Below are 27,090 nucleotides of genomic sequence, written 5' to 3' on the forward strand. Positions count from 1 at the left end.
TGGCTCAAAAATACCCAAACCATAACCTAAAAATATGATTTTAACCTATTTATACAAATTTTAAATCCGCAGTGCGCGCTTAGCCGGCTCTGTGGGCACTTTGCGCAAAACCCGTTGTCCCGAAAAAATCCAGCACTTGTTTTCGCCATAACTTTTGAACTGTAACTCCGATTTACGCACAGTTTGAAGCATTGAAAAGCTTATTCAATGATCTATCTAACAATGAAATAATATCATTGCTTGAATACCTACAAAAAATAAGATAAAACAATCAATCGAATGATATTTACACAAGAACACGATTATACACAATATAAACATAACTACAAACAAGTTGGGGTTTATTGCAAGAAAAACTAAAGAATCCAGGCAATAAGTGCCAATTATTCACTCAAAAACACCACAATTTGACATTTATCACCCTTGCGGAATTTTGACCCTTCGCACCTACAACATTCCCTATTCGACTTTTTTCGTTCCCATGAACATATCGTCCATCGGTCAACTTAGCTTTACCTTTCTTCAAAGCCCGCGCCTCCTCTATCTCCAAGGCATCCATGTAAGTCATATGCTATTTCTAACCCTCATCCTTGTCATCTCCGACCTCCTTGCCACTGCAGAGCAGATATGACAAATATCATGAATTGAAATTATACCTAATATCTAACTGCATGCAACGTGAAAATAACCTAAAACAGTCCCAATCGTATAAATTATTGATTCTTGAAAAAAAAGTATACAATATGTGAATGTACACCACAACAAAACCTTAGATTACTGAATCGACGATTTATGCGCAAAGCCACGACGAATTATCGCTCAAATGGCACCAGTCGGAGGAAGTAGAATACCTTAAGCTGTTATGAATGCAAAGACTTATTGATGACGTGAGTCGATGTTCATGTTTTTGCTGGACGCAGAATTCCCTTCCATTGTTTCAAAGATGGCTTAGGTTTTGCTTGTATCTTCAAAATTACATATGATACCCAACGATCAGGATGAATGTCAAATAGGCGTGTCTTTGGAAAACCAACATTTCTTTTTGTGTAATCAAGATAATATTAACGGGAGAACTAAGGGTTCTCCAACCTTTTTACACGAAAGAAACGGGAAAGTCCCAACAAAAAGGCACAAAATAGGCGAGAAATTACCTACCAATTGAAGTTACGAAAGAAAACCCAATGGGTCCTTAGTAAATTCGTAAAAGCTAAAATTGGGTTTTGTAATGTCTCCCAATGACTCCCATCTCCACGCTAAATTCTTTACATTACAAACCGTATTATGAACATTCCATCCGTCACTTCTAAAACAAACTCCGTTCCGGGTTAACCATATGGACCAAGTAATTGCCAACCAAAAAATCCCACATTTCTCCTCCTTAACCTTCTTGCTCTTACAAAATAAAAACCAATCCATGAAATTCCCGAACAACTCCTCCTCTAAAACAAATAGTTTACCTATCCAAAAAGCGATGTCATCCCAAATAATCTTCATTACTTTGCAAGAGAAAAAAGAGTGATTCCTACTTTCTGCCTCAATATCACAAAAGACACAATTTAAAGATGTTAAAGGAAGAGAAATACCTCTAGATCTTAAAAGGTCCTTAGTAGGAAGTCTATTCAAAATGAGTCTCCAACTAAAAGCCTTGATTTTATAAGGCGCTCCAATCTTCCATATCTTTCCCAACACCGCTTCATCCCTATTAGGATGGCCGTAAGGTATGCAGAAATTTGCGTAAAAATGGTAACAAGAAGCTACCGAAAATATCCCACCCGGTTCCCCATACCAAACAACCTTATCATCCTCAAGAACCCCAATCTCCGCTTCCGATAAAATAGAACGAAGAGAGACTATGGAATTAGTGAGCTCCGAATTCAACAAATTAACATTAATACCAAAATCTCCCCAACTCCAAACATCATTATTCCACCCACCCATACCGCCTATCGAAACTTTTTTTTTAAAGAAGATAAGGAATAAAGATCCGGAAACTCTTCCATTAAATTAAAATCTCCCACCCAATTAGCTTCCCAAAAAGGAATAAAAAAACCATTACCTACTTTGTACTTACGAAAAGCCACCATCGGATCTTTCACGATTGGAGCTCCAATTTTGATAATGTTCTTCCACCAAATGGATTGAGAATTCTGAAAAAAGTTATCGTTACCTTGTAAAATTCTCCATCTCCATTTGTTTAGAAGTGCAAGATTAAAGTCCTTGATGTTTTTAATACCTAACCCCCCCCCTTTGTCAAAAGGGAGGCACACCTTCTTCCAACTCACCCAATGAATCTTCTTCTTTTCCTCCATACCACCCCATAAAAAGTTCCCTTGAATGGACGTGAATTCTTTAACCACCTTCAACGGCATCTTGAAAAAGGACATGGTGAAGATAGAAAGAGAGCAAAGCACCGACTTCAAGAGAGTGATCCTACCAGCAAGATTAAGAAATCAGTTCTTCCAACCAGATAAACACTTCTTCAATTTGTTCATGAGAGGGACCCAAAAGGAACATTTCCTCGGATTTTTGCCTACGGGAATCCCAAGAAAAGTAAAGGAACTAGCCTCCAACCTACAAGAGAGAGCAAACGAAGCGGCTTCCAGAAAATTAGAGTTAAAATTAATGCCAATCAATTTGCTTTTGTTATAATTGATACCGAGACCCGACACTAATTCAAACGCTTTAAGCACCGACTTAATAGACCAAACATGCTTCCAAGACCCTTCACCTATTAACAAAGTATCGTCCGCAAATTGGAGAATATCAACCATACACCTCCCTTTAACGGAAAAACCACAATACTCACCTATCTCCATAGACTTCCTAACCAACCCCGCTAAAGCCTCCGTTACCAAGACAAAAAGAAAAGGAGATAAAGGATCACCTTACCTCAAACCTTTTTCCACCACAAACTCCTTGGTAGGACTACCATTGACCAAAACCGACATCTTACTTTGAAAGATCAATAAGTCCATCCATCTCCTCCAAACTACCCCAAAGCCCATCTTTTGCTACATAATTTTTAGAAAATTCCAATTCACATTATCATAAGCCTTCTCGAAATCCACTTTGAATAAAAGACAATTCCTTCCCTCCTTATGTGCAAAATCAACAACTTCATTGGCCACTAAAATCCCATCAAGTAATTGACGCCCCGACACAAACGCGGTTTGACACGGAGAGATAATGGAGTTCAAAACTTTTTTTAATCTTCCCGCCAATAAATTTGAAATAGCTTTGTACATGCAACCTACTAAACAAATAGGTCTATAATCATCCAAAGAAATCAGATTAGAAGATTTCGGATTTAAAGCCAAAAAAGAAGAAATTACCGCTTTAGACAATACCTCCCCGAAATGAAAGTTATTGAAAAAACGAATAAAGTCCTCTTTGATAAAACTCCAACAATTTTTAATGAACAAAAAAGAGTAACCATCCGGACCCAGACTCTTGGAGATCCCACAATCCCAAATTGCCTCTTTAATTTCCGACTCTAGAAAGGGATACTCAAGCCCCATTTGCTCCTCCATACTAATACTCTTGAAAGACATTCCCTCCAACGCCCTCCTAATACTCTCCGATTCCGAAAATTTATCCAAAAAATGGCGCCACACCTCTTCCTTCACCTCCCCCACCGTCTCAAATAAAGAGCCCGATGACAAAAGCGGACCAATGTGATTATGCCTTCGTTTCTCCTTCATAGCCTTGTGAAAGAAACTACTATTACAATCCCCATCTTTCAACCATTTGACTTTAGATTTTTGAACAATCATATTCTCTTTAATTCTCAAATTCAACCAAAATCTACCATTTGCCTCATTCCTATCTAACACGATGGCGGGAATATTATCCACCCCTTCAACTTCCAAACACTCGTTCCTAAAATTAATCGCCTTCACATTCTCCTCCACCTCCAAATTAATCTTGCCAAACATGTTAAATGCACCGTTAAATACCTACTCCCAAATATTGACTAACTCTTCCGTTACCTAAACTTGCATTTCTCTATACTATTAAAACAATCCATGGTTAATACAATTTATTGGTTCAGTTAAATGGTTAATACAATTAATTATTTTAATTCAATTATTATTTTTACTAATGACATACATCCAACGTAATCAGTTACTTACATCCAATATAATCACTTACTATTTGTTAATAATAATACTAATTGATTTTTATATTAATACTAATACTAATTGATAAAAAAGTTAATTAATTTATATTAATACTGATTGACACAATGTATAACTATTATTCCTATTTATTTATTTATTTATTTATTTATTTATATTAAATTCCTGTTTTACAGAATGTACAATACCATTTACCATTTATTTTTTATTTATATTAAAACTAATTGATTTTCACTTATTTGTTTCCCCAAACAGGTTTTTAAGAGGTGACAATAGAAACAAAATATGTCAAATGGAAAAATGTAGAAAATCAGAAAATATTAAATCAAATAGGATTAAACAAGAAAGAAAAAATAGTATGATGCAACTCCATTATAAATGGAAGGTGCAAAGTGGGTTTCGCCTTAATCCCAGACCATCCTAAAAAGTAGATTAACTAACTGTAATGCTAGTGACAGCAGCATGTATGTACAAGCAATTAATACTCGAGTCAGTATGTAAATTGACCTTTATAAGAGACGAGTTATCCTCTATATAGAGAATTGTTATCTGCTAACCGAGTGTATTTTTTTTTATCACTATCGTGACACTAATGACCTCTAACGACCTAACTGATTTCAGTTGGTCGTTGAGGACGTTCGTTTGGAAGATACTCTATATACGATGAATGGGCTTGAGACCGAGAGTGGACCGACCTATTGATATTGGATATTGGGCAAAGATTGATCTAGAACCACATACTAAAATTCATATTTAAAAAAACCGCTAAAAAATATGAACTTGGTTAATATCAGTCTCTGTCATCGTCTCCTTAGTTTATTTCTTTCCTGTAACAGTTCATAATCATAGAAAACCAGTTACTGTTAATTGTAACTAATAATCTTTACTACTGAGTCATATTATAAAAAATTTACCCTCCAATGTCATCCTTCTGTCATCTTCATCTCAGCAATCAATTAGCCACTTCATCAAAAAATATAAAAAAAGAAGTAATCAATTAGTGAAGAATATGCAATAGAAGCATTTTCTGAATTTTTTACCAAAAAGAAAGAAATATATTCTGAAAATTTGGTTAGTAACCGTTGGTTTTAATATATGCCTTGTCCACCAAGAAAGACAAATAGAATGTGATTCAATATGTTCATATTATTAAATTAAAAAAAAAGGTTCCAACACACTAGATTTAAGGGTCACACCTTCAACTCAATCTCATCATCAACACATTTCTCAGTTCATTTTCCTTCTTGACTGATAATTTTACGAAACAAAACATTCCCCGAAAGATGGCAACCAGAAGAGGAAGATGCTGTCAGTGTGGAAGGGCTATACAAGTAGAAGCCTATGGCTATGCCAATTCCATGGCCATGATGTGTTCTGGTTGCCGCTCTCAAGGTTTCTCCCAGCAACCTAATTGCCCTTTTGTCAACAACAACAGCAACTCACCTCCTCCTCCGGCCGCCTATGGGCGACGTCCGTCTTGGCCACATACACTGATGGGCCCACAAGCTCCAATGACACCTCCTTCTCCATATGGTAACAAAAGGGCTGTGTTATTTGGGATTAGCTATGGTAATAGTGCTACCAGCCTTAAGGGTTCTCTCAATGATGTGCACAGCATGAAGTACTTTCTCACACAAAAGTTAGGTTTTCCTACTGATTGCGTTCGCATGCTCACAGGTACTACTACGAACAAGCTAGCAAAAAATGATCCTAATCTGATTCCTTTCATTCTATTATATTTCTATCTATAATTCTACATAATAACATTGAAAATTGACATGCAGATGAACCAGGGGAGAGAAACCCGATGAGAATCCCAACAAAGTATAACATGCGAATGGCAATGAAGTGGTTGGTTGAAGGCTGCCAAGCAGGGGACTCGTTGGTGCTTCACTTCTCAGGTCATGGATCAAGGCAAGTGGACCATGGCATGGATGAGGTTGATGGCTATGACGAAGCTATATGCCCTGTTGATTATGAGCGTGAAGGGAAGATTCTTGACGATGAAATCAATGCTACAATTGTTAGGCCTTTACCTTATGGTGCCAAACTTCATGCTGTCACTGATACATGCTTTAGTGGCACAGTTCTTGATTTACCATTCATGTGCAGGATGAACAGGTTAGTTAAGAATCAAAGCTGTATATATATGCATATATTTTGTCATGAATCATTAATTTCAAGCAGAAAAAATTATCTCAAAATAAACATAGATGTGATTGTTTTTTGTTGGAGTAATAAAAACAGAAAAGGTTACTATGGATGGGAAGATCATAGAAGCCACAGAGCTGGTTACAAAGGCACAAGAGGTGGGCTAGCAGTTTGCATTTCCGCTTGTGATGATGATGGAAGTGCAGCCGACACATCGGTTAGTAGTATTATTACTGCATCTTTTTTCTCGGCTACCGATTTATGTGAATCAGAGAATATAATTTTCCTCTGATCGGTTTATTTTAGGCATTTAGTGGAATGGAAAGTGCTGGCGCATTGACTTACAGTTTCATCCAAGCCATGCAAGTCGAACGCAAACTGACTTACGGTCAACTTCTTAACGCCATGCGTTCTTCGATTCGTGGCGCTAGAGAAGGAATGTTTGGCCCGAATCAGCAACAGCATGTCATGGAAACTCGACAGACGTATGCTCATGTAATACATCAGTTCTCATACAAAACATCTTGACATCAATACTATAATAATAACAATAACCTATAAGAAACTGATTTACAATGAATTTTGTTTGCAGGATCCACAACTGTCATCTTCTGAGAAATTCGATATTTATTCGAAGACTATTGCAATATGATGCGACACATAACTCGGAGTGGCATAGAATAATAAAATGAATAAGAATAACAGCAAGGTTGGTCTTGTTGGTAGAAAATAAAACAGTGTCAATTTGGGAAAAGGAAAATAAAGGTTTGTTGTAGTTTTATACAGATTTGGCTTCAAACATGGGAAGTACTGTAATACTACTACCTCACTGTGCAAAAAAGCACTTATGAATAATGATTTTCCCTTACATATCATGAATTACATCATAATCATCATCATCATCATCATCTATTTTTGTTTGATTTTTACATTATTAATCAAGACATTTAAGTGGCATAGAACTTTCGAAAACTACTAGGATAACTGTAATTGATTCTACATGAAAACAAAGTGTATAAACAAATCAATTTTCACTCAAAAGCAACAACTGCTTGCGAGATTTACAGCACCAACGAGCATAACACGAATGGAGATTCGGCCAATCAGAGGACGAACAATGTGTAAAATGATGGAGCCAAAGAGAAAGAACCTGTTCTTGCTTCTCTTGTTCAAACCCCTCTATAATGCCTTCCAATACCCTCTCTAATTCAGTCCTCTCATTGATGCTCAACGATGGGGCATCGACACCATTACTAGCCCTGCATAACAACGGAAGCCATACCTGTAACATCTTTAACTTTACCTGCATGCACTGCTTCATCTTGCTTTCCTCAATTTCGTCCGCGCCAAAGTCTTTAGCTTCTTTAAATAGGAATGCTGATGAAAAATTCAAAGAAGCGGTTAGAAATCATATACAAACATGAATAAGTGAGATGTCGCGGATTCAAACCAGCGCTCTGATGAATATGTTACCAGTAAGTTTGACAAGCGAAGTCTGTAAACGAGGATCAGCAGAAAGGGCCAGAAACCCCAAATTAGACGCGGCAGCCCATCGCCGAATAGCTTCATCAACACAACCACAGTCCACCATCTTCTTAACCATCCAAACCAACTCGGCCGCCAACTTCTCCGCCGGAACACCATCCAAACCACCCTCTCCTCCTCTCATCCTCCATCTCACCAACCTAACCACCCACCATATCCTCCTCTTCATCACCCTATAGTACTCCCCTCCATCTTCAACCTCTTCTTCTCTCTCAACCACCTTCCCTTCCAGCTGCCTCAACGCCCTCCCAAACGCACCAGACAACGCCACACGATTAACCTCCCGCAACGAAGGAACACCATCAAGATGATTATCATCGATAATCTTCTCCGTCAACGACCTAACAACTTCGTATTTTCTCGAACTCACCGGAATATCGTTCAACGCAGACAGAAGCTGAGAAAGCGCGCGTCCGATAGCGGTGTCGTTTCGTGCATCGTGTGAGTACTTATTATCATAAAACTTATGGTTGTTGAATTTAACAGCGTCTTCGTATTTGTCAACGAAGAAGATAGAAGGAATGAAACGAAGGAGAAAAAGGTAGAACGTGAGGATTATGAAACGAAGGGTTTGAAGTAGTTTGTACGTAAGAGGTGGTAAGAGGAAGGAGTTTTCAGAGGCGGTGGTGAATAGGGAGGACAGTAGGGTTCGGAGGAGCGGCGGAAGAGGAAGCGGCATGGCGGCGGCGGCGCCACCGTCCGCGTTTGCCGCGTTCTTCCTCTTCCCCATTTTTTTTGTAGTAATGGAAATTTGAAAGGTGATTATTACTACAAATATTAAGGGTCAAAATAGGAACAGTAAGTACTAGGAAAAGACAAGTACGATGTTTTGGTCTGTTATTGTTCAACGTGGATATGCTATGTACCCTTCAACTCAATTTGTTTGATGGATTTTGTGACTGTTTGTCGATAAATATAGAAAGAATATTCTTTGAGAAACAGAAAAGAATATACTTTTTTGATTCCATCCTTTATTTTTAGTAGTAGCAAATTCTAGAGGTTATCCACCCCATATTATTAAAAAATTTGTTTGAAAATGCATTTTCGAACATACCCAATTCCTCGCAAAATATAAGTGGCTCTACAGTTGTGTTAAAATGTGTGTAAAAAATGTATATTCGAAACCTCCATTGTTTCTCTTTACTTTGATCCCTAAAATAGTGTCAACCAGTCAAGATCTTTCATCTTGAACGTGGAAGTTAGAAACCTAATTGTTTCTAAAATTCCATTAATCTCATTACTAAAGATTAACATGTCGTCAACACAGGGACAAAGGAATATCACAATTCTCTCAGTCTTTTGTGTAAATTAAGCACTTGTCACAAGAATTAAGGACATATCCATTTGAATGTATGTAAAAGTTAAACTCTTGCTTCCATTGTTTTGATGCTTGTTTTAATCCCTACAAGAATTTGTCAAGCTTGCACGCCTTTTGTTCGTTACGAGGAAATAGTTAACCTTTCGGTTGCTCCATGTAGTCGTCGAGATCTCCATTTAGGAATTCCATTTTGACATCCATTTGATGAACTATAAGGTAATGCAAAGAAGATAATTCAAATAATACTCTAATTGTCGTCGCCATTGATACCAATGCATATGTGTCAAAATAATCAACACCTTCTTTTTGTCTAAAACCCTTGGCTACTAATCTAGCCTTCTAGGTGTTTACTATACCATCACTATGATACTTTATTCTAAACACCCACTTACATCAAATGAATTTTGATCCTTTAGGTAGATTGACAAGCTCCCATGTTTAGTTTGACATTATTGATTCCATTTCGTCTTTGATAATATCCTTCTAAAAGAAGGAGTCCATTGAAGCTACTATTTCCTTATAAATTTTAGGACCAGCTTCCACTTGAAGAATAATAGGAATATTAGGAGCACAATTTTCACTATTTCCTTCTACTAGATAAAAAGAAATAAGTCGAAAATTGATTTTCTTCGGTCCTAGATCCTTAGCCTTTCAGGCTCCCTTGCTTATCCTAAGCTTGTGTTGTGTTTCAACAATCCGTGAAAAACATTCCTCACGAGGTTCTTCATTTGTGGGAATCTTATATTCCTTATCCTTCATGATAAGGTTCTCCAAAAAATACATATCTCGGAATTCAATAATTACATTAGGCTCAAAATTCAAAAGTCTATATGTTTTATTGTTAGGTTCATAACCTACATTAGATTCCTCGAGGACCCAACTTAGTCCTTTTAGGATCCTTATTATAATAATAAGCTACACACCCCACACTCTAAAATAACTTTAACTTTCCGTTCTTCATATGGAGAAATATCGATTTTCCTTAAACGAAATTTATTCATTATACGACAAATAGAATGCAAGGTTTCACCCCATAAATTAAATGACAATTCATAATGCATTAACATGACATGTGTCATTTCTTGATATGTCATATTCTTTATTTTGGCTAGACCATATTATTTTGGTGTACGAGGTGTGAAACATTCATGTGTAATACCATATTCTTCACCGTATGCATCAAATTCAGTAAAAAAATATTCACTGCTCATTTCACTCATAGGGACTTTAATACTTCTAGTTAATTGATTTTCTACTTCCGCTTTAAAAATTTAAATTAATTAAAAGCATAATATTTAAGTTTTAAAAGATATATAAGCGTGAATCTAGAACACTCATCAATAAAAGTAACGAAATACATATTTTCTCCACGGGTTAACATGCAATTAAATTCACATAAATTCGAATGCACAAGATAAGCAAGTTGATATTTCTTTCTACACGATGGAAAGGTTTCTTAATTATTTTCTATTTCACACACACTAGTACAAAAAGATATATATAATTTTAAAATTTAAACCCAATATACTAAAAAAGGTGTAAATAAGAAATGCGGTGGCAATTTTGTAAATAAAATATCATTTTAAGCATTATCATGTGACAATATACACCCTATTTTATAAAAACGGGTTTAAATTAAAAATATTATTATAGTCAATTTTCAATTACTCTTTAAACTAAAAAAACGGGTGTAAATTTATATAACCATAAAAATTATTTAATTTTATAACTCAAACTATGTAATCTATATGTCATATTTATAAATAATTTAAACATTATTAACAAATTAATAAATGAATATTAATGAGTCTAAATTTATTAATCAAATAAAATACATTAAACATTATACTAAAATTCTTTATTAGTGGAACATTATACTTTAAACATTAACATAATAAAATACAGTACTTTCTCTTTAACTCTTTCACGAAACCATTTTTCAATCAACTTGTTGTGAACTTCATCGCATGCATTTCACAAAATCCTTTTCCAGTCATGCATTTCGCGTTGCTTCAGGAAATGCTGATTTTGGGTTTCAGCGAAGTTTGATTGGAAAGAGGAACAGATACCCTTCAACTTGTTGTGACGACACCATTTACTCACTGAAAAACGAAGCTCTTTTCTTCTCCAACACCGCACCGCTCATTCGCTCACTCTCATTTCACCGAAATAGTGACAACAACGAAGCTAAGAGGAAACCATCGCAGTGAAGACAACGAATGATAGAGTAAAAAATTATGATGAAATAAATATTTTAGATATTAAATTAGGAGTAGAATTTATATTAGTATTTTATTTTTGTAATGTTCTCTAGAATGTTCTTAGGATCTTTAAATGTTGTTGAATTGGGCTTTAATTAGTATTGGGCCTTTAGTTTATTATCCATTAGTATTATTATATATATGTAGTGTCTTTGACACTTGAAAATCAATCAAAGAAATCAAAGTTTATTTTTATCTCTATTTCCTTAGTTTATTTTAATGTCTTTCTCTTTTTATTGTTGAACCCTAAATTGATAATTTTGGTAGGATAACTTCCTATCAATTGGTGCTTTCATACTTGCACTCAATCTCTCCCATGAAGTATTCTAACTTGACACCCCCAATTTATCAATGGAGCATTCCTCCAACCTATCCCATAAACCCCCCTCCTACATTTCCTATCAATTCCCCATTTCCATCTTTCCCATGGGAAATTTTTACACCTTACTATTCCAACACCCATGTTGCAGCATCTTCACCAAATTTATATTTAAATTCTGGGTACTCACCACATATGCCTAACTCATATCCATCAGTAACACATCATTCACATATTTATCGAAATCATTATAACAATTGTCATGAACCACAAATACACCATACCCCAAAACAACTTTTGACCTCACACCAACCATTCACCCAACAACAAATTCAAACTTATCCAAATCATTTTCAAGAAATTTTTCAAGAATGTCTTCAGAAATCATCTCAAGCAGAAGAAAAATATAAGGATCAAAAGAGATATATTTATGAGAAATATCAAGCTTCTATTCTTTCCATCAAGCACATATCTCAAAAAAAGTCTCAAGAAATTTGTGATGCACAAAAAAAATTGAGAGAAAAATATTCTGCTAGAAGAACTATAACAAATCATCCAGAAAAAGAAGAAATCAAAAAAATTTCAGATCCACAAAACCCACATCCGGCGACATTTCTGGTAACAATTCCGGCAACTATTCCGACGATAATTCCGGCAACTATTCCGACGACAAATACAACATTTTTTCTTCTGAAAAATCCGGTAACATTTCTACCACCATCTCCTCCAAAAAAACAACAAGATCTAAAACCACCATACACAGTTTTATCTTCATCTCCGGTTCTGTTATCACTGTTTAAAAATTTCATTTTGCACTCATCGGAAAAACCATCGGATTTGTTATCCCCACTGCCGAAACTATCAAAACCACCTCCATTTATGAACTGGTACCATTATTTTTGTTTTTATTTAGTATTACTAAAAAAAAAAGAAGGGAGAAGAAGCAAGAAAGAGAAGAAGAGAAAGAAATGCTCAGGTATAATTGAAATGGATACCAACTGTCTCCAATTTTCCACACTCCTCACATGCTTCCATGTGCTTCTCTCTCCTCATCAATTAAATAAACATGTGACACTTTTGTTAGAACAAGAATTGTTCTGATCAATATTCTTTGTTTTGATGATAACATTATATATGAATTTTGTATAAGACAATGTGGTACTCTAATCCTATGCATTTTCCATTTCAGGAAATATATAAAGAGTATGCACAATTCAACGCAAGAAGCACTGACTCAAAAGGTTCAAGTATGCAACATCAGAACATGGTCTCGCAAGACATCAGAAGATGGTCAAGCAGAATCAGAACATGGTCTATGAAGCATCAGAAGAACTTGAGTTCAGAAGCAGAAGCACTGAAGTTCTTATGGTATCACACTAGAAGCACTTCAAAGTCAGAAGACAAGAAGATGCTCTGCACCAAGCTGAATGACTCTGATATTCAAACGTTGTATCTACAAAGATCAGATCAGAAGCAAGTACAAGATGATAGGCCACGCTGACTGACAAAAGGAACGTTAGAAGCTATTAAAGGCAAAGTCAGTTAGAGCAGGAAAAACAAGGCTCGAGGTAGTTGACAAAAGAGTGAAACATTAAATGCAAATCTGTACGGATCACGCAACGCATTAAATGCTCCCAACGGTCATCTTCTCATAACGCCTATAAATAGAAGTTCTGATGAGAATCTAAATACACAACTCTTGCGTAAAATACAGAAACGCTGTCAAAATCAAAAGCTCTCAAACTTCATCTTCAACCTCACTTCACTTGTAATATCTTAGTGAGATTTAAGCTTAGAACTTAAGAGAAATATCATAGTTGTGATTATAGCTTATTAAGAAGCATTTCTATACTCTTGTAAGAATTTGTTTTATATTGATTTGTAAAAGGTTCCTAGAGTGATCAAGGTGTGATCAGAATACTCTAGAAGACTTAAAGGGTATCTAAGTGGAAAACCATTGTAATCAAGGTTGATTAGTGGATTAAATCCTTAGTTGAGGTAAATCACTCTAAGGGGGGTGGACTGGAGTTGTTTCGTTAACAATGAACCAGGATAAAAATCATTGTGCAATTGTTTTTATCTTAAGAGTTTTTAAAGTTACAATTATTCAAACCCCCCCTTTCTAAGTGTTTTTCTATCCTTCAATTGGCATCAGAGCGCCGGTTCTAGGTGCAAGCACTTAACCGTGTTAGAAAAAGATTCAGGGTAAGAAAAACACTAAGTCAATATGGTTGATACACCCACTACTACATCTGCTTCAAATGATCAACACAACAATGGAAATGGAAACGGATATTCTAGACCACCAGTATTTGATGGTGAAAACTTTGAATACTGGAAAGATAGATTGGAAAGTTATTTTCTGGGTCTAGATGGTGATTTGTGGGACTTGCTTGTGGATGGTTACAAACATCCAGTGAATGCTAGTGGAGCAAAGATGTCAAGACAAGAGATGAGTGATGATCAAAAGAAACAATTTAAAAATCATCATAAGTCTAGGACTATTATGCTGAATGCTATTTCTCATTCTTAATATGAGAAGATATCAAACAGAGATACTGCCCATGACATCTTTGAATCATTAAAGATGACTCATGAAGGAAATGCCCAAGTCAAAGAGACTAAAGCTCTGGCATTAATGCAGAAGTATGAAGCCTTCAAGATGGAGGATGATGAAAACATTGAAACATTGTTCTCAAGATTTCAAACCTTGACTGCTGGATTAAGAGTGCTTGACAAGGGATATACAAAGGCTGATCGCGTCAAGAAGATCATCAGAAGCTTGCCCAAAAGATGGGGCCCAATGGTGACTGCATTCAAGATAGAAAAGAATCTGAATGAAGTCTCTTTGGAAGAGCTGATCAGCGCCTTGAGGAGTCATGAAATTGAGCTGGATGCTAGTGAACCTCAGAAGAAAGGTAAGTCTATTGGATTAAAATCTTTAAATAAAAAATGCACTAACGCTTTTCAGGCAAAAGAAGAAGACACTGAAGAATCAGAATCAGAAGAAGATGAACTGTCCATGATCTCCAGAAGGGTAAACCAACTCTGGAAGAGTAAGCAAAGGAAGTTCAAGAACTTCAGAAGTTCTAAAAAGCCCGAAAGAGGAGAATCTTCTGGAAGCAGAAGAAATGACAAGAAGAAGGTCACGTGCTTTGAATGCAATAAACCAGGACATTATAAGAGCGAGTGTCCAAAGCTTCAAAGGGAGAAACCCAAGAAGAAGTTTCATAAGAAGAAAGGTCTTATGGCAACATGGGATGATTCAGATTCATAAGAATCAGAATCAGACTCTGAAGGCGAGCAGGCAAACATTACGCTGATGGCCACAGTTGATGATGGATCAGAATCTACATCAGAATCATAATCTGACTATGAAGAGGTATTTTCTGAACTATCTAGAGATGAGCTAGCTTCCACTTTAGCAGAAATTCTTGAAATCAAGGCTAAGCTTAGTATCAAATACAAAAAGTTGAGAAAGCTATTTGCATCTGAAACTAAGAAGCTTGTTGTAGAAAATTCTGAACTTAAAGAACAAGTTTTAAAACTATCCAAAGATGCTGAGTCATCTTCTGGTTTAGAAAAATCTATTCCAAGCCTGAACAATATTATGAAAGAATATGATTTGAGTTTCAGGAAGTTCTTATCTAGAGGTATTGGAAGAAGTCAACTTGCCTCTATGATATATGCTGTTTCTGGAAAAAAGAGAGTTGGCATTGGCTATGAGGGTGAAACCCCATACAAACTTGAATCAGTAGATGATATGAAAATCACATACAAGCCATTGTATGATCAGTTCAAGTATGGCCACTCCCATGATATTAGGCTCACTTCACATGCTAAAAGCTTTCACGTTACACACACTAAGAAGCATGTGGCACAAAATAGAAAATATCATGTTGCTCAACCTAAGGAATATCATGCTGTACCTCCTGTAAATTATCATGCTAAACCCAAGTTCAATCAGAACTTGAGGAAGGCTAACAAGAAAGGACCTAAGCAAATGTGGGTACCTAAGGAGAAGATAATTTCTGTTGCAGATATCCTTGGCAGCAAATAAGAAAAAGCAAAACATGTTTAAGGAGTCAGGATACCTTTGGTAATAATGCGCTTTCGAACTAACCATGCTTCAGTTAGGACTTTCAAGGGTTGTAACGTGGCTTGGTTCACGGTTTAAGAAACAAAGGATAAAGGCTCAAAGTTTATTTGTACCCATCCCAATCTTCGTGATGTTCTTTGATCTTATGCTCAGTTAACTTTGCATTTAAGTTCTAGCAGGTCTTGAAGTCGTAATATTGACATTTGATGATGGTTGAAGCACCGAAAGTTTATTTGAAAAGGCAGTCATCATTTTTTGTAATTATTTTTCTTTTGTCGAGGATTTGTAGTGACCTCTTTTTTTGACTTTATTATCCCTAACTTTTGCCTGAACTGTTTATTTTGAGATTACAGTCAGCGGGATGTTTTAGTTTTTGATAAGTCTCCTTCATAGGTTTTAACTTAACATTTTTTTCTTGGATATTGACTGCCTAATTTAATGATTACGGGGAACCGTCACTGATTGTGTTAAATAACGACCGACTTAATTGAGTTAACTGAGAATCTACCCTGCCCCAGGTTATGATTAAGGGTTTTAATATGTATGAGAAAGAAAACTCCTACGCCTTAGGCTCAAAGGGGTTGACTAGGGATGACCATCCTTATATCTCCACTGTCATACCCCAATTTGTGACCCTAAGATCACACATCATTTGCATACCAATCATCAATCAAGAAGTTTTAACTTAGAACTCTACTTGTGATGTTATGCTCAATTCATCTGCAAGGGAATCATCAAGCACCCATGTTTAGTCTTGTATATATTGTTTTACTAACCAAAATACCAAAAATATTGCCTTGTGCTTTGGTGTGTTTGTGTTTTGTAGGTACCAAGTCAAAACATCCATCAAAAGGAGCATTTTTCAACATTTTCACTATGCAAATCGATTTGCATAAGGTGTAAATCGATTTACACAACTGTTTCTGCACCAGATTTGCTTCTGCCATCAGTGCAAATCGATTTGCATAAGACAGCAATCGATTTGCATAACTGTTTTTGCCCCAGATTTTGCCTTTTTCAGCTATGTAAATAGATTTGCATAAGGTGCAAATCGATTGCACCAGTGCGAATTTGAAAAAATGAAGGCAAATTTCAGCTTTTGAAAGTGTTGACATCATTTGCAAGCATGGGAAGCATGACTTAGCTCTTGTATTTGATTACCTACATCATTTAATCATAAACCCTCATGTGATTGCATCAAGACCATTGGATCTCATTTTTGGCTCCAAATCCTTTTCCCTAGCCTAATTCTATTTTCCAATCCTAACTTCAAGCCACAAAATTTCCCAAGCCTAAGTGCTATAAATTGAGGCATTCCCCTCATCATTTTTCAAGCTTTGATAGCCAAGAAAACTCTTGCTCTTTCTCTCCTCACCTCTTCCAAACCCCTCACTCAAAGCTCTTTTTCTTCCACACAAATTAGTGAGTCACATCTTGAACCTCACTAATTTAGAGCTAAACCTCAACATAAACACTGCTTTTTCTTCATCAATTGTGAGAGATCAAGGCTTGTGGTTGTGTGTTCTTGAAGAAGATTCAAAGTTTGTGAAAGATTTGGTAAAATTCTAGATCCATTCCATAATTCAAGATGTGATCCATTGTTGTTTATGCTTGATGCACCTTTGGTGCTACATTGATGAGTTTTGCTTGCTTACTTGATACATTTTCATGCATAAATTGATCCAAGATCACAAGGTGTTTGGTTTTATGTTTAAACAAGTTTTCTTCTCTTGATTTGCTGTTTTTTTGAAAACTGTGTTGTGAAAATCGATTTACATCTGGTGCAAATCGATTTACACAACTGAAAAACTGCGCATATTTGAAAACAGAGTTATGCAAATCGATTTACACTCTGTGCAAATCGATTTACATCTGGGCAGAATGCTTGTTTTTGTGGTTTTTGACTTGTTTTTGGTTCTAACTCATCTTCTACTCCATTCTTTTGATATTTTCTTTGAATCACAAGTTAGAGGCCTAATTTCTCTCTAATTTCAATGGACTTAGGGCGTCGATAGGATGAGAATCCGAATCCGCAATATTAAGTGATTGAAATTATGGATGAAAGGAGCTTTTAATGTGATTCTATCTTTTGTTTCTCTTTATTTTGATCGATGAAAGTCTTAATACCTTGAGAATTCTTATGGATTATTGGTAAAGACTAGATCACTCACCATTTTTCTTTTCGTGCGGTATTGCTTTCGGAGAGTGATCTACATATCACTTCTCTCGCATGCATTAGCACCTAAAGTTTTGACCGGCCTCGTTGTAGGGTGATTTCTACATAAATCACTTGGCGATCTGCTTAACATAGCGCAATATTTCGTGTCCCGAATAAAAAAGATCAAATATGGAAGAGAATTGTATGCGGTTGATTTAAGACTTATGGAGGTTTATCGTGTAGTCGCTATGATTTTATCAAGCTTCTGATAAATTTCTATTGAATTTAAATCCGAGTACATCCTTCACTCACCATCGATCTTCATTACTAACTTTGACAACATACTTGACAAGTTTCAAGATGGTTATCTTTAATATCTAACAATTGACTTTAATTTCCGCACTTTATTATATTGCTCTTTATATTTCTCGCTTTATCGCTTTATTTTATCATTTCATCATATTTACATTCCGCTATTTTCTCTTTGTCCATTTGGACGCTATGTTTATGCTTCCTCTATTTTTCTTTTGTCCACTTGGACCATACTTTACTTTTATGCTAAAAAACTAATAAATAACAAAAATCTAAAAAAACACCTAAGGCTCTCTTTTAGACTATTGGTTACTATCCCTAGCATTTTGGAGATTCGGACTTATGGACTTAGTACCTCTGGACCCTCATGATATTGTTACTCTACTGTTATTCTGTCTGTCTGGCATTGGATTGTTGTTTGTTTGTATGTGCAGGTACTTCCTTGAAAGCCCTTGATGGTTAATTCCAAGGCATTGATATAAGGATTTTACCCGAAAACAGTCGTTACTCTGCCGGATTTTCGCCAGAATTTTAATGTGCTTAATGCGAAATGGTGCTAAGATAATAAGTTCATCTGGATCCCCAAGTGGTAATGTGATGGTTTAGTATTGATATTCCAAAGGATGGGAAATCTACCTTGACTCATAATGTCAAGTGTTGGCTTCTTATTTCGGTTAGACCGTTTCTTTCCTTAGCTTTTATTTTACGCAATAGGATAGCCTCTTCATCTCCTCCCATTCTTAAATTTTCAAAATCTTCTCCCTTTTTCAAAAACCTTCTTATGTTTGCAATCATTTTCAAAAATGTTTTCTTTAAAATATCTTTTGCCCTTAGTGGCCTTTTCCTCTTTTTCTTCAAAAGTTTAGACACTATTAATTGTCGAAACGAGTGGTTATACCCCACGATTTTGAAATTGATTGATATAATGAGATCTTTTCCGCGTGAGAGAGCTAGTGGCATACTCGTCGATTTTATCCGAGTTGGAGCCCTTCTTTCATTAGCGATGCAAAGAACTCGTTTGTTCTCATGCTCAAGATCAATGGCTGAGTATTTCTCTCCAACGACGATAAAGTGTTTATTCGTTTTAAAAATGTCTTCCCTTTAAAGCGGAACTACATTAGCTCTGACTTCTCCATTGCACCGAGGAGGTATGTAAGCACAAGGCTTAATGTCTTGCCGAGCTTATTTTAAAGATAAAACAAACACGTTTTTTAGCACACACGACATAGATTTTCAAAAAGGTTCCTGTGGAATACCACAGATATGAGGGGTGCTTAAAACCTTCCCCTCATATAATCAACACCCGTACCTGAGATCTCTTTCTTGTTTTAAAAACAAAACTTTGGGTTTTACGTTCTTTTCCCTTTTCCTTTGAAAAAATAAAGCGCGGTGGCGATTTCAAACGAAATATTGATTTGAGTCAATCCCATGGCTTCAATATCAGATTTTCCCCGCTACAGAAAAATGGCGACTTCACTGGGGATCCAGTTTTAAGTGTGCTAAGCCTATTTTTGTTTATCTGTGTGTTTTTGTTTGTATATATTGTTGTGTGCTTTGTTTGTTTTTTCTTTTTTCTTTTTGGTGCTCGATGGTTCCTTTGAGATGAGATAAAGTCCTAACCCGGACTTTGGTGAGTAACTTGAGATAGGAGGTGGTAAGGCCAATAGTCGCATGTCAGGAGCAATCCTTACCATGAGCGTCATATGGTGGAACCCCAATCAGTGGAGGTCTCATGGAAGGTGGTAGATGTTGTTACGAACCATCGTGATAACGCTATTACTTTCAATAGTGAGTGTCCGTAGAAGCTGAATGGCCTAGAACCTTTTAACCCATCTAAGCCTTTTTAGGATGTAGTGTAGAAACAAGATCAAGTACCAATTTGAGCTTGTTGTCATGCGATACTACGCTCAGACGAGGTCTTTTTAGGCATATTATTGGCGCCCATGAGCAATTGTGCGTGCCGGTAATATCCGATAGAAGATTGAAAACTCTGGGAACCTTTGTAGAACCCGATTGGCAGGTACAAAATTCCTTAGATAATACCTTTTGGGATGGTTGGTCCCATGGCTCCATGCTCGTGACGTCGAACCTTTGAACTATGATCTTATGTGACCTTGCGTGCTCTTGGTTGTAGTTGATGCATAAATCATGCATTCATGCATCCATGAAAACTCTTTTTCTTTTGATTTTCAAGGAGCTTAGAGGTCTTTCCTTGTAAACATCATAAGTTTCATCAAACTCAATGGATCTTGGGTGTTGATGGGGTGAAAACCCTAATCCACCAAAATGGATGATTGATTTTGATGATAACTTGATTAATACTTTGATCCAATGTTTGTGTGTTTACAAGTTAATATCTTAAATTCCTTGAAACTCAAAAAAAAAAAATAAATAAAAAACAAATCATCTGCATTGCATGCATCATTCTACATTTGATCCTGCTTTCTAAAGAAGTTTTCCAGAGCCTTATTTCCTTTCTCCTGGTATCATCAGTACAACACTCGTGCTAAGAAGAAATGGAAAGCATCAAACAAGAGATTCTTGAGCTCCGTGAAGAGGTGGTTACTTTGAAGGCTGGTATGGAGCATCTGACTGCTCTAGTTGAGGCTTTAGTTGCTGCCTAAGTCAACCTTTCTATGATGGAAGAAAGGATGGCAAAGGTCTTTCTTGAAACTCTGAACTCATCCTTTCCTGAGGGGATAGTAGTCCGTACACCTACTGACTCCCGTGGAGAGGTGGATATGAATGCGCTTCTAGAAAAGGAACTCCGAAAGGAATGTTTGCTTGAAGAAGGTAACTCAGCTGGTAGTATGAAGAAGTTTGGTAATGACTTTTCAAAGAAGAGAATCAGGGGAGGAAACAATCATCACCAACATCAGCATGTTTCCTATGTCATTCCTGTATCCAATTCTGTTCATGCAATTCCAGATTATCAGCAGAGTACTCGTCAACGAGCTCCTCCACTGAATGAGCAAAATCAATCTCGAAAGCCTAATTTTGATCCTATCCCTATGACCTACACAGAATTGTTCCCTGCTCTAATTCATAAGAATTTGGTTCAGACAAGGTCACCACCTCCAATTCCAGAGAATATTCCATGGTGGTACAATGCTGATGTTACTTGCGCTTTTCATCAGGATGCTCCCGGACACAGTTTAGAAGATTGTTGGGCTCTAAAGGTTGAAGTTCAAAGATTGACTCGTGCTGGTATTTTGGCTTTCCGAGACATTGGCCCTAATGTTCAAAACAATCCCTTGCCAAAGCATGAATGAAGATCTATTAGTGGCAGCCATGAAGTTTGAAAGATGTTTCCTTCAGCACAAACCCAGACGGAGAGAGTTTTCTCAGTTTTTAGTATTCTTATTGATTTCCATTTGTAATATTTCTTGTTTTTCAATGCATTGTTTGCATGTAGAAACTTGTTTATTTTTGAATGTTAATGCTAACAAAATGATAATGTTTGTCTTGAAGTAATCCATTCGTTTCACTCATGTTTATTTGTTTTTATGCATTATGATACCAATTGCTTTTGCCAAACTTTCGCTTAGGCGAAGATTGGAGGGAGGATGATGATCTGAAAATGCCAAATTTCTGGTTGTATGCTTTTGAAAAAAACCCTACTGATGATGTACAGGCATTGTTTCAAACTCCCAAACACCGGAGATATAAGGAAGACAATCCCTTGTTAACCCCTTTGAGCCTTGAAGTAGGAGTTTCTTTTCTAAACGAAAAAACCCTAATTTTTAACCTGGGGCAGGGTAGTGTTCAGTTGATTTGACCAAGTGTTCAGATTTCAAAAAGGATTGTGCATCCAAAGGTCAAGCATGTCATATCCACATCAATGGTTGGATCATGGAAAACCACAATGGTTATTCCCCGCGCATCAAAAGGCTGGAAAATGTGAAACCACAATGGTTATCCTCCATCCGCCAAAGAATGAGGCAGTCACAACCCTCTCAACAAGTCAAGACAAAGTCGATGTCATACGATTTGTTCAAATCAAAAGAATAAAAAGCAAAAAAAAAAAAGAAAGAAGAAAAAAGCTCGCCAAGTCAAAAACTTGAAAACAAGTGACTTAGGCAAAAGTTAGAGCATCCCGCTGGACGACCAATTCAAAAGAATCAGTCCAGGAAAAAGTTAGGGAAATAAAAAAAAAAAAAAAGAGAAAAGAGTGAAAAGTGAAAAGAAAGGACTACAAAGCAAAAGTCCTCAAAATGAACAAATCTCTGTGAATACAAAAATGAAGACAAAAGGGTGACTGCTACTCCAAGAAAGCTTCATTAGGTCCTTAATGGCACAAAATCCTTTTGAGAGATGAATACTCATGTTGAGTTGACTGAACATAGGACTGGAGAACATCACGAAGTCGGGGTGGGCTAAATAAACTTTGAGCCTAAAATCTTTTTTTTCTGAAAACCGTGAACCAGGCCACGTTACAACCCTCAAAAGTCCTAATTGAAGCAGGGTTTATTTCGAGAGCATACTTAAAATAAGAAAGCGTTCCTGACTCCTATCGGTTAGGCTGAAAACTTGTGTTGGTATCATATGCATACAAAAATCAATGTCATTCCTTAACCAGTGATTCGTTCACAAGGTTTTGCGACATCTTTTTTAAACTTCAAGACTTACATAATTGTTGCATTTTCATTATCATTCTCAGAATAAACACTTTTCTGCTTGTAAACATTTGTTTGACATCCAGGAAGTTTACATATGATCATCAGTAGAAAACTAAAACATTGCCAGGGGCATGTTTTTTTCCCAGTATAATGCTTTTGCAAGTTTGATTACCATCATGGGGCAAAGCTCGAAGACTTTGTCGAGTAAAAGAATGTGCCAAGTTGAGTCAATCTGGGGAAGCTACGTCGAGATTTGACAAATCTCTCCAAGAATCTGTTGATCTGGGGCAGATTATTCCAAGTCTTCATGATGCCAAGGATCTCTATGAACCATTTTTGAGGTAGTTTCCTTTCATAGACTATGTAGTCTGGGGCAAGTTGTGAATCAGAAGTTACCTTGATCACCTCATTAGCTTGAAGTACAAAGGTTGTTGCCATGATTAGTCCAGAGTATGTCACTCTCTACCAAGAAGTTTTGAGACAACGGTTGACTGTTGGGTTTTCTTTCTCACCTTGTGTTGAGTTTTGAACTAAAATCCCCCGCATGTTAACTTGTTTGCTTTGATGCTAACTTCTTATTTCCTCTGCAAGTTCGGAATGGTGTTTTTCTCCAAAGAAATTTTCTCTGATTTCCCCATAATAGAGCTTGATGTGTTGTCCAATCTTTTTGATAAGAAGAAGATGATCTGTAAATTCCTCGCAGAGATTGATAATCCCCACTGAATTTGTTCCTCGTGGAAGAATTTTGCTTCGGTGTTCCTCCTCAACTCATTTGTCAGGATGGAATTAATCCCCAGTTGAGTTTATTCCTCAAGGGGCAAAGCTTTGTTTGGCCGTTTCTATCCAGTTCGTTCTTGGAGTTGAACTTTGGTCTCTTGCAATACTATTTTGAACCTCTCTAGGCTGGGAAACCTAGATTGAGGAAGCATTTATTTTGCACCTCTTAAGGATTATGCTTTCCTCAACAATGGAAAATTCATTTGTGATTGATGTTCTTATCAGATATTGAAAGGCTTATTTCCCGGCAGTGTTGTCATTGCACTCCGTTGGAATTTGTACTTGAAAGCAAGGGGCAGGTTCTGTCCTTAGCATGTTTTGTTGACAACAAATGCAAGCCTCTTTACTTGAGAAAGTCTGTGTGTCTTTACATATCAATCTTATCTTCACAGCAAGTGATAATCTCTCAAGCTTTATGAACTTCTTGATTCCAAATGAAAGAAGCTCAGCAAATGGTAAGTCGCTTCAGTGTAAGTGACAGTTTGCATCCAGTTCCTTTTCTCAAGCCATGTCCTTGATTAAAGAAGAAGTTGATCCCTACTCTTAGCAGCAACTTATTGTTCTCAGCAGCTTATCGTCAACCATTGAGGCGGTAATTCAATTTTCTCCTACCTTCAACTATTGAGTTGGTAGCTCACCTTCAGTGGAACGTTGGTGTATTTTGTTCATCGTCAGTGGTACGTCGATGTATTTCTCTTTTCTACCTCCAGTGGAACGTTGGTAGCTCACCTTCAGTGGAACGTTGGTGTATCTTGTTCTCTTACATCGTCAGTGGTACGTCGATGAATTATCTCTTTTTATATCATCAGTGGTACGGTGGTATATCTCTTTATACCTTCAGTGGAACGTTGGTATGTGTTATCGTTAGTGGTACGGTGGTACATCTCTTACATCGTCAGTGGTACGTCGATGAATTATCTCTTTTTATATCATCAGTGGTACGGTGGTATGTCTCTTTCATACCTTCAGTGGAACGTTGGTATGTGTTATCGTCAGTGGTACGGCGGTACATCTCTTTCATCATCTGTGGTACGTCGATGAATTATCTCTTTTTATATCATCAGTGGTACGGTGGTATATCTCTTTCATACCTTCAGTGGAACGTTGGTATGTGTTATCGTCAGTGGTACGGCGGTACGTCTCTTTCATCGTCAGTGGTACGTCGATGAATTATCTCTTTTTATATCATCAGCGGTACGGTGGTATATCTCTTCATACCTTCAGTGGAACGTTGGTATGTGTTATCGTCAGTGGTACGGCGGTACATCTCTTTCATCGTCAGTGGTACGTCGATGAATTATCTCTTTTTATATCATCAGTGGTACGGTGGTATATCTCTTCATACCTTCAGTGGAACGTTGGTATGTGTTATCGTCAGTGGTACGGCGGTACATCTCTTCATCGTCAGTGGTACGTCGATGAATTTCTCTTTAATACCTTCAGTGGAACGTTGGTATATGCTATCGTCAATGGTACAGCGGTACATCTCTTCATATCATCAGTGGTACGATGGTGTGTTTTCTGTTAACGAAAGATTGGCATTCTGATTCAGGATGCATATTTTTCTCATCCCCAGTGAAAGAGGATGCCCCCTTTATCATCTCCAGCGAAAGGTGATTGCTTTAACCTCTCTGGTGCGAAATGTTTTCCCCAGAGAAGTTTCTTTTCCCACCAAAGTTTCGTCTCTCCAACAAAGTCTTGCCTTCCCCAGTGGAGTTCTGCCCGCAAGACATTTGTTTCCCTAGTGGAATTCCATTTCCTCCCCGGTGTTACCGTGTTTTATCCTCATCATATGCATTCATTAAACATTGCATAGCATCTTAGGTTCAAAAATTGTGTTTTATATATTTAAGTCTCTTCGATTGCGTCAAAACGAAGATTTCCAATCATCATATCTCCGAATTGAAGACACTTAAATAGGGGCATCTGTCATACCCCAATTTTTGACCCTAAGATCACACATCATTTGCATACCAATCATCAATCAAGAAGTTTTAACTTAGAACTCTACTTGTGATGTTATGCTCAATTCATCTGCAAGGGAATCATCAAGCACCCATGTTTAGTCTTGTATATATTGTTTTACTAACCAAAATACCAAAAATATTGCCTTGTGCTTTGGTGTGTTTGTGTTTTGTAGGTACCAAGTCAAAACATCCATCAAAAGGAGCATTTTTCAACATTTTCACTATGCAAATCGATTTGCATAAGGTGTAAATCGATTTACACAACTGTTTCTGCACCAGATTTGCTTCTGCCATCAGTGCAAATCGATTTGCATTAGACAGCAATCGATTTGCATAACTGTTTTTGCCCCAGATTTTGCCTTTTTCAGCTATGTAAATAGATTTGCATAAGGTGCAAATCGATTGCACCAGTGCGAATTTGAAAAAATGAAGGCAAATTTCAGCTTTTGAAAGTGTTGACATCATTTGCAAGCATGGGAAGCATGACTTAGCTCTTGTATTTGATTACCTACATCATTTAATCATAAACCCTCATGTGATTGCATCAAGACCATTGGATCTCATTTTTGGCTCCAAATCCTTTTCCCAAGCCTAATTCTATTTTCCAATCCTAACTTCAAGCCACAAAATTTCCCAAGCCTAAGTGCTATAAATTGAGGCATTCCCCTCATCATTTTTCAAGCTTTGATAGCCAAGAAAACTCTTGCTCTTTCTCTCCTCACCTCTTCCAAACCCCTCACTCAAAACTCTTTTTCTTCCACACAAATTAGTGAGTCACTTCTTGAACCTCACTAATTTAGAGCTAAACCTCAACATAAACACTGCTTTTTCTTCATCAATTGTGAGAGATCAAGGCTTGTGGTTGTGTGTTCTTGAAGAAGATTCAAAGTTTGTGAAAGATTTGGTAAAATTCTAGATCCATTCCATAATTCAAGATGTGATCCATTGTTGTTTATGCTTGATGCACCTTTGGTGCTACATTGATGAGTTTTGCTTGCTTACTTGATACATTTTCGTGCACAAATTGATCCAAGATCACAAGGTGTTTGGTTTTATGTTTAAACAAGTTTTCTTCTCTTGATTTGCTGTTTTTTTGAAAACTGTGTTGTGCAAATCGATTTACATCTGGTGCAAATCGATTTACACAACTGAAAAACTGCGCATATTTGAAAACAGAGTTATGTAAATCGATTTACACTCCGTGCAAATCGATTTACATCTGGGCAGAATGCTTGTTTTTGTGGTTTTTGACTTGTTTTTGGTTCTAACTCATCTTCTACTCCATTATTTTGACATTTTCTTTGAATCACAAGTTAGAGGCCTAATTTCTCTCTAATTTCAATGGACTTAGGGCGTCGATAGGATGAGAATCCGAATCCGCAATATTAAGTGATTGAAATTATGGATGAAAGGAGCTTTTAATGT

General features: G+C 36.7%; 4 protein-coding genes across 4 annotated transcripts; 1 reads left to right on the forward strand and 3 right to left on the reverse strand.

Annotated features, from left to right (window-relative positions):
- Positions 1-1,164: 1,164 nt before the first annotated feature.
- LOC131598560 (uncharacterized) lies at positions 1,165-1,938 on the reverse strand. Its single transcript, XM_058871149.1, has one exon. The coding sequence runs from the start codon at positions 1,936-1,938 to the stop codon at positions 1,165-1,167; it is 774 nt and encodes a 257-aa protein (XP_058727132.1).
- A 1,073-nt stretch (positions 1,939-3,011) lies between these two features.
- On the reverse strand, positions 3,012-3,935 carry LOC131598567 (uncharacterized). The gene has a single exon (XM_058871154.1). It carries the CDS (start codon positions 3,933-3,935, stop codon positions 3,012-3,014), a length of 924 nt encoding a protein of 307 aa, XP_058727137.1.
- A 1,396-nt stretch (positions 3,936-5,331) lies between these two features.
- LOC131645089 (metacaspase-1-like) lies at positions 5,332-7,124 on the forward strand. Its single transcript, XM_058915749.1, has 5 exons — positions 5,332-5,816; positions 5,924-6,260; positions 6,387-6,507; positions 6,597-6,785; positions 6,883-7,124. The coding sequence occupies exons 1-5, from the start codon at positions 5,423-5,425 to the stop codon at positions 6,940-6,942; spliced, it is 1,101 nt and encodes a 366-aa protein (XP_058771732.1). The 5' UTR covers positions 5,332-5,422; the 3' UTR covers positions 6,943-7,124.
- A 118-nt stretch (positions 7,125-7,242) lies between these two features.
- LOC131645088 (uncharacterized) lies at positions 7,243-8,690 on the reverse strand. The gene is made up of 2 exons (XM_058915748.1): positions 7,764-8,690; positions 7,243-7,667 (listed from the first exon to the last, which is right to left on the reverse strand). Exons 1-2 carry the CDS (start codon positions 8,563-8,565, stop codon positions 7,315-7,317), a joined length of 1,155 nt encoding a protein of 384 aa, XP_058771731.1. The 5' UTR covers positions 8,566-8,690; the 3' UTR covers positions 7,243-7,314.
- Between the last annotated feature and the right edge of the window lie 18,400 nt (positions 8,691-27,090).

This window comes from Vicia villosa, linkage group LG1 (assembly GCF_029867415.1).
Source record: "Vicia villosa cultivar HV-30 ecotype Madison, WI linkage group LG1, Vvil1.0, whole genome shotgun sequence".
In the NCBI taxonomy this organism is placed as follows: Eukaryota; Viridiplantae; Streptophyta; class Magnoliopsida; order Fabales; family Fabaceae; genus Vicia; species Vicia villosa.

Coding starts and splice junctions, on each gene's coding strand:
- LOC131598567 (XM_058871154.1), bottom strand. CDS start 3,935: ATGTTTGGCAAGATTAATTTGGAGGTGGAGGAGAATGTGAAGGCGATT.
- LOC131645089 (XM_058915749.1), top strand. CDS start 5,423: ATGGCAACCAGAAGAGGAAGATGCTGTCAGTGTGGAAGGGCTATACAA. Junction 6,261..6,386: donor TTCATGTGCAGGATGAACAG/GTTAGTTAAGAA, acceptor TAATAAAAACAG/AAAAGGTTACTATGGATGGG. Junction 6,508..6,596: donor GAAGTGCAGCCGACACATCG/GTTAGTAGTATT, acceptor GGTTTATTTTAG/GCATTTAGTGGAATGGAAAG.
- LOC131645088 (XM_058915748.1), bottom strand. CDS start 8,565: ATGGGGAAGAGGAAGAACGCGGCAAACGCGGACGGTGGCGCCGCCGCC. Junction 7,668..7,763: donor TTCGCTTGTCAAACTTACTG/GTAACATATTCA, acceptor ATTTTTCATCAG/CATTCCTATTTAAAGAAGCT.
- LOC131598560 (XM_058871149.1), bottom strand. CDS start 1,938: ATGGGTGGGTGGAATAATGATGTTTGGAGTTGGGGAGATTTTGGTATT.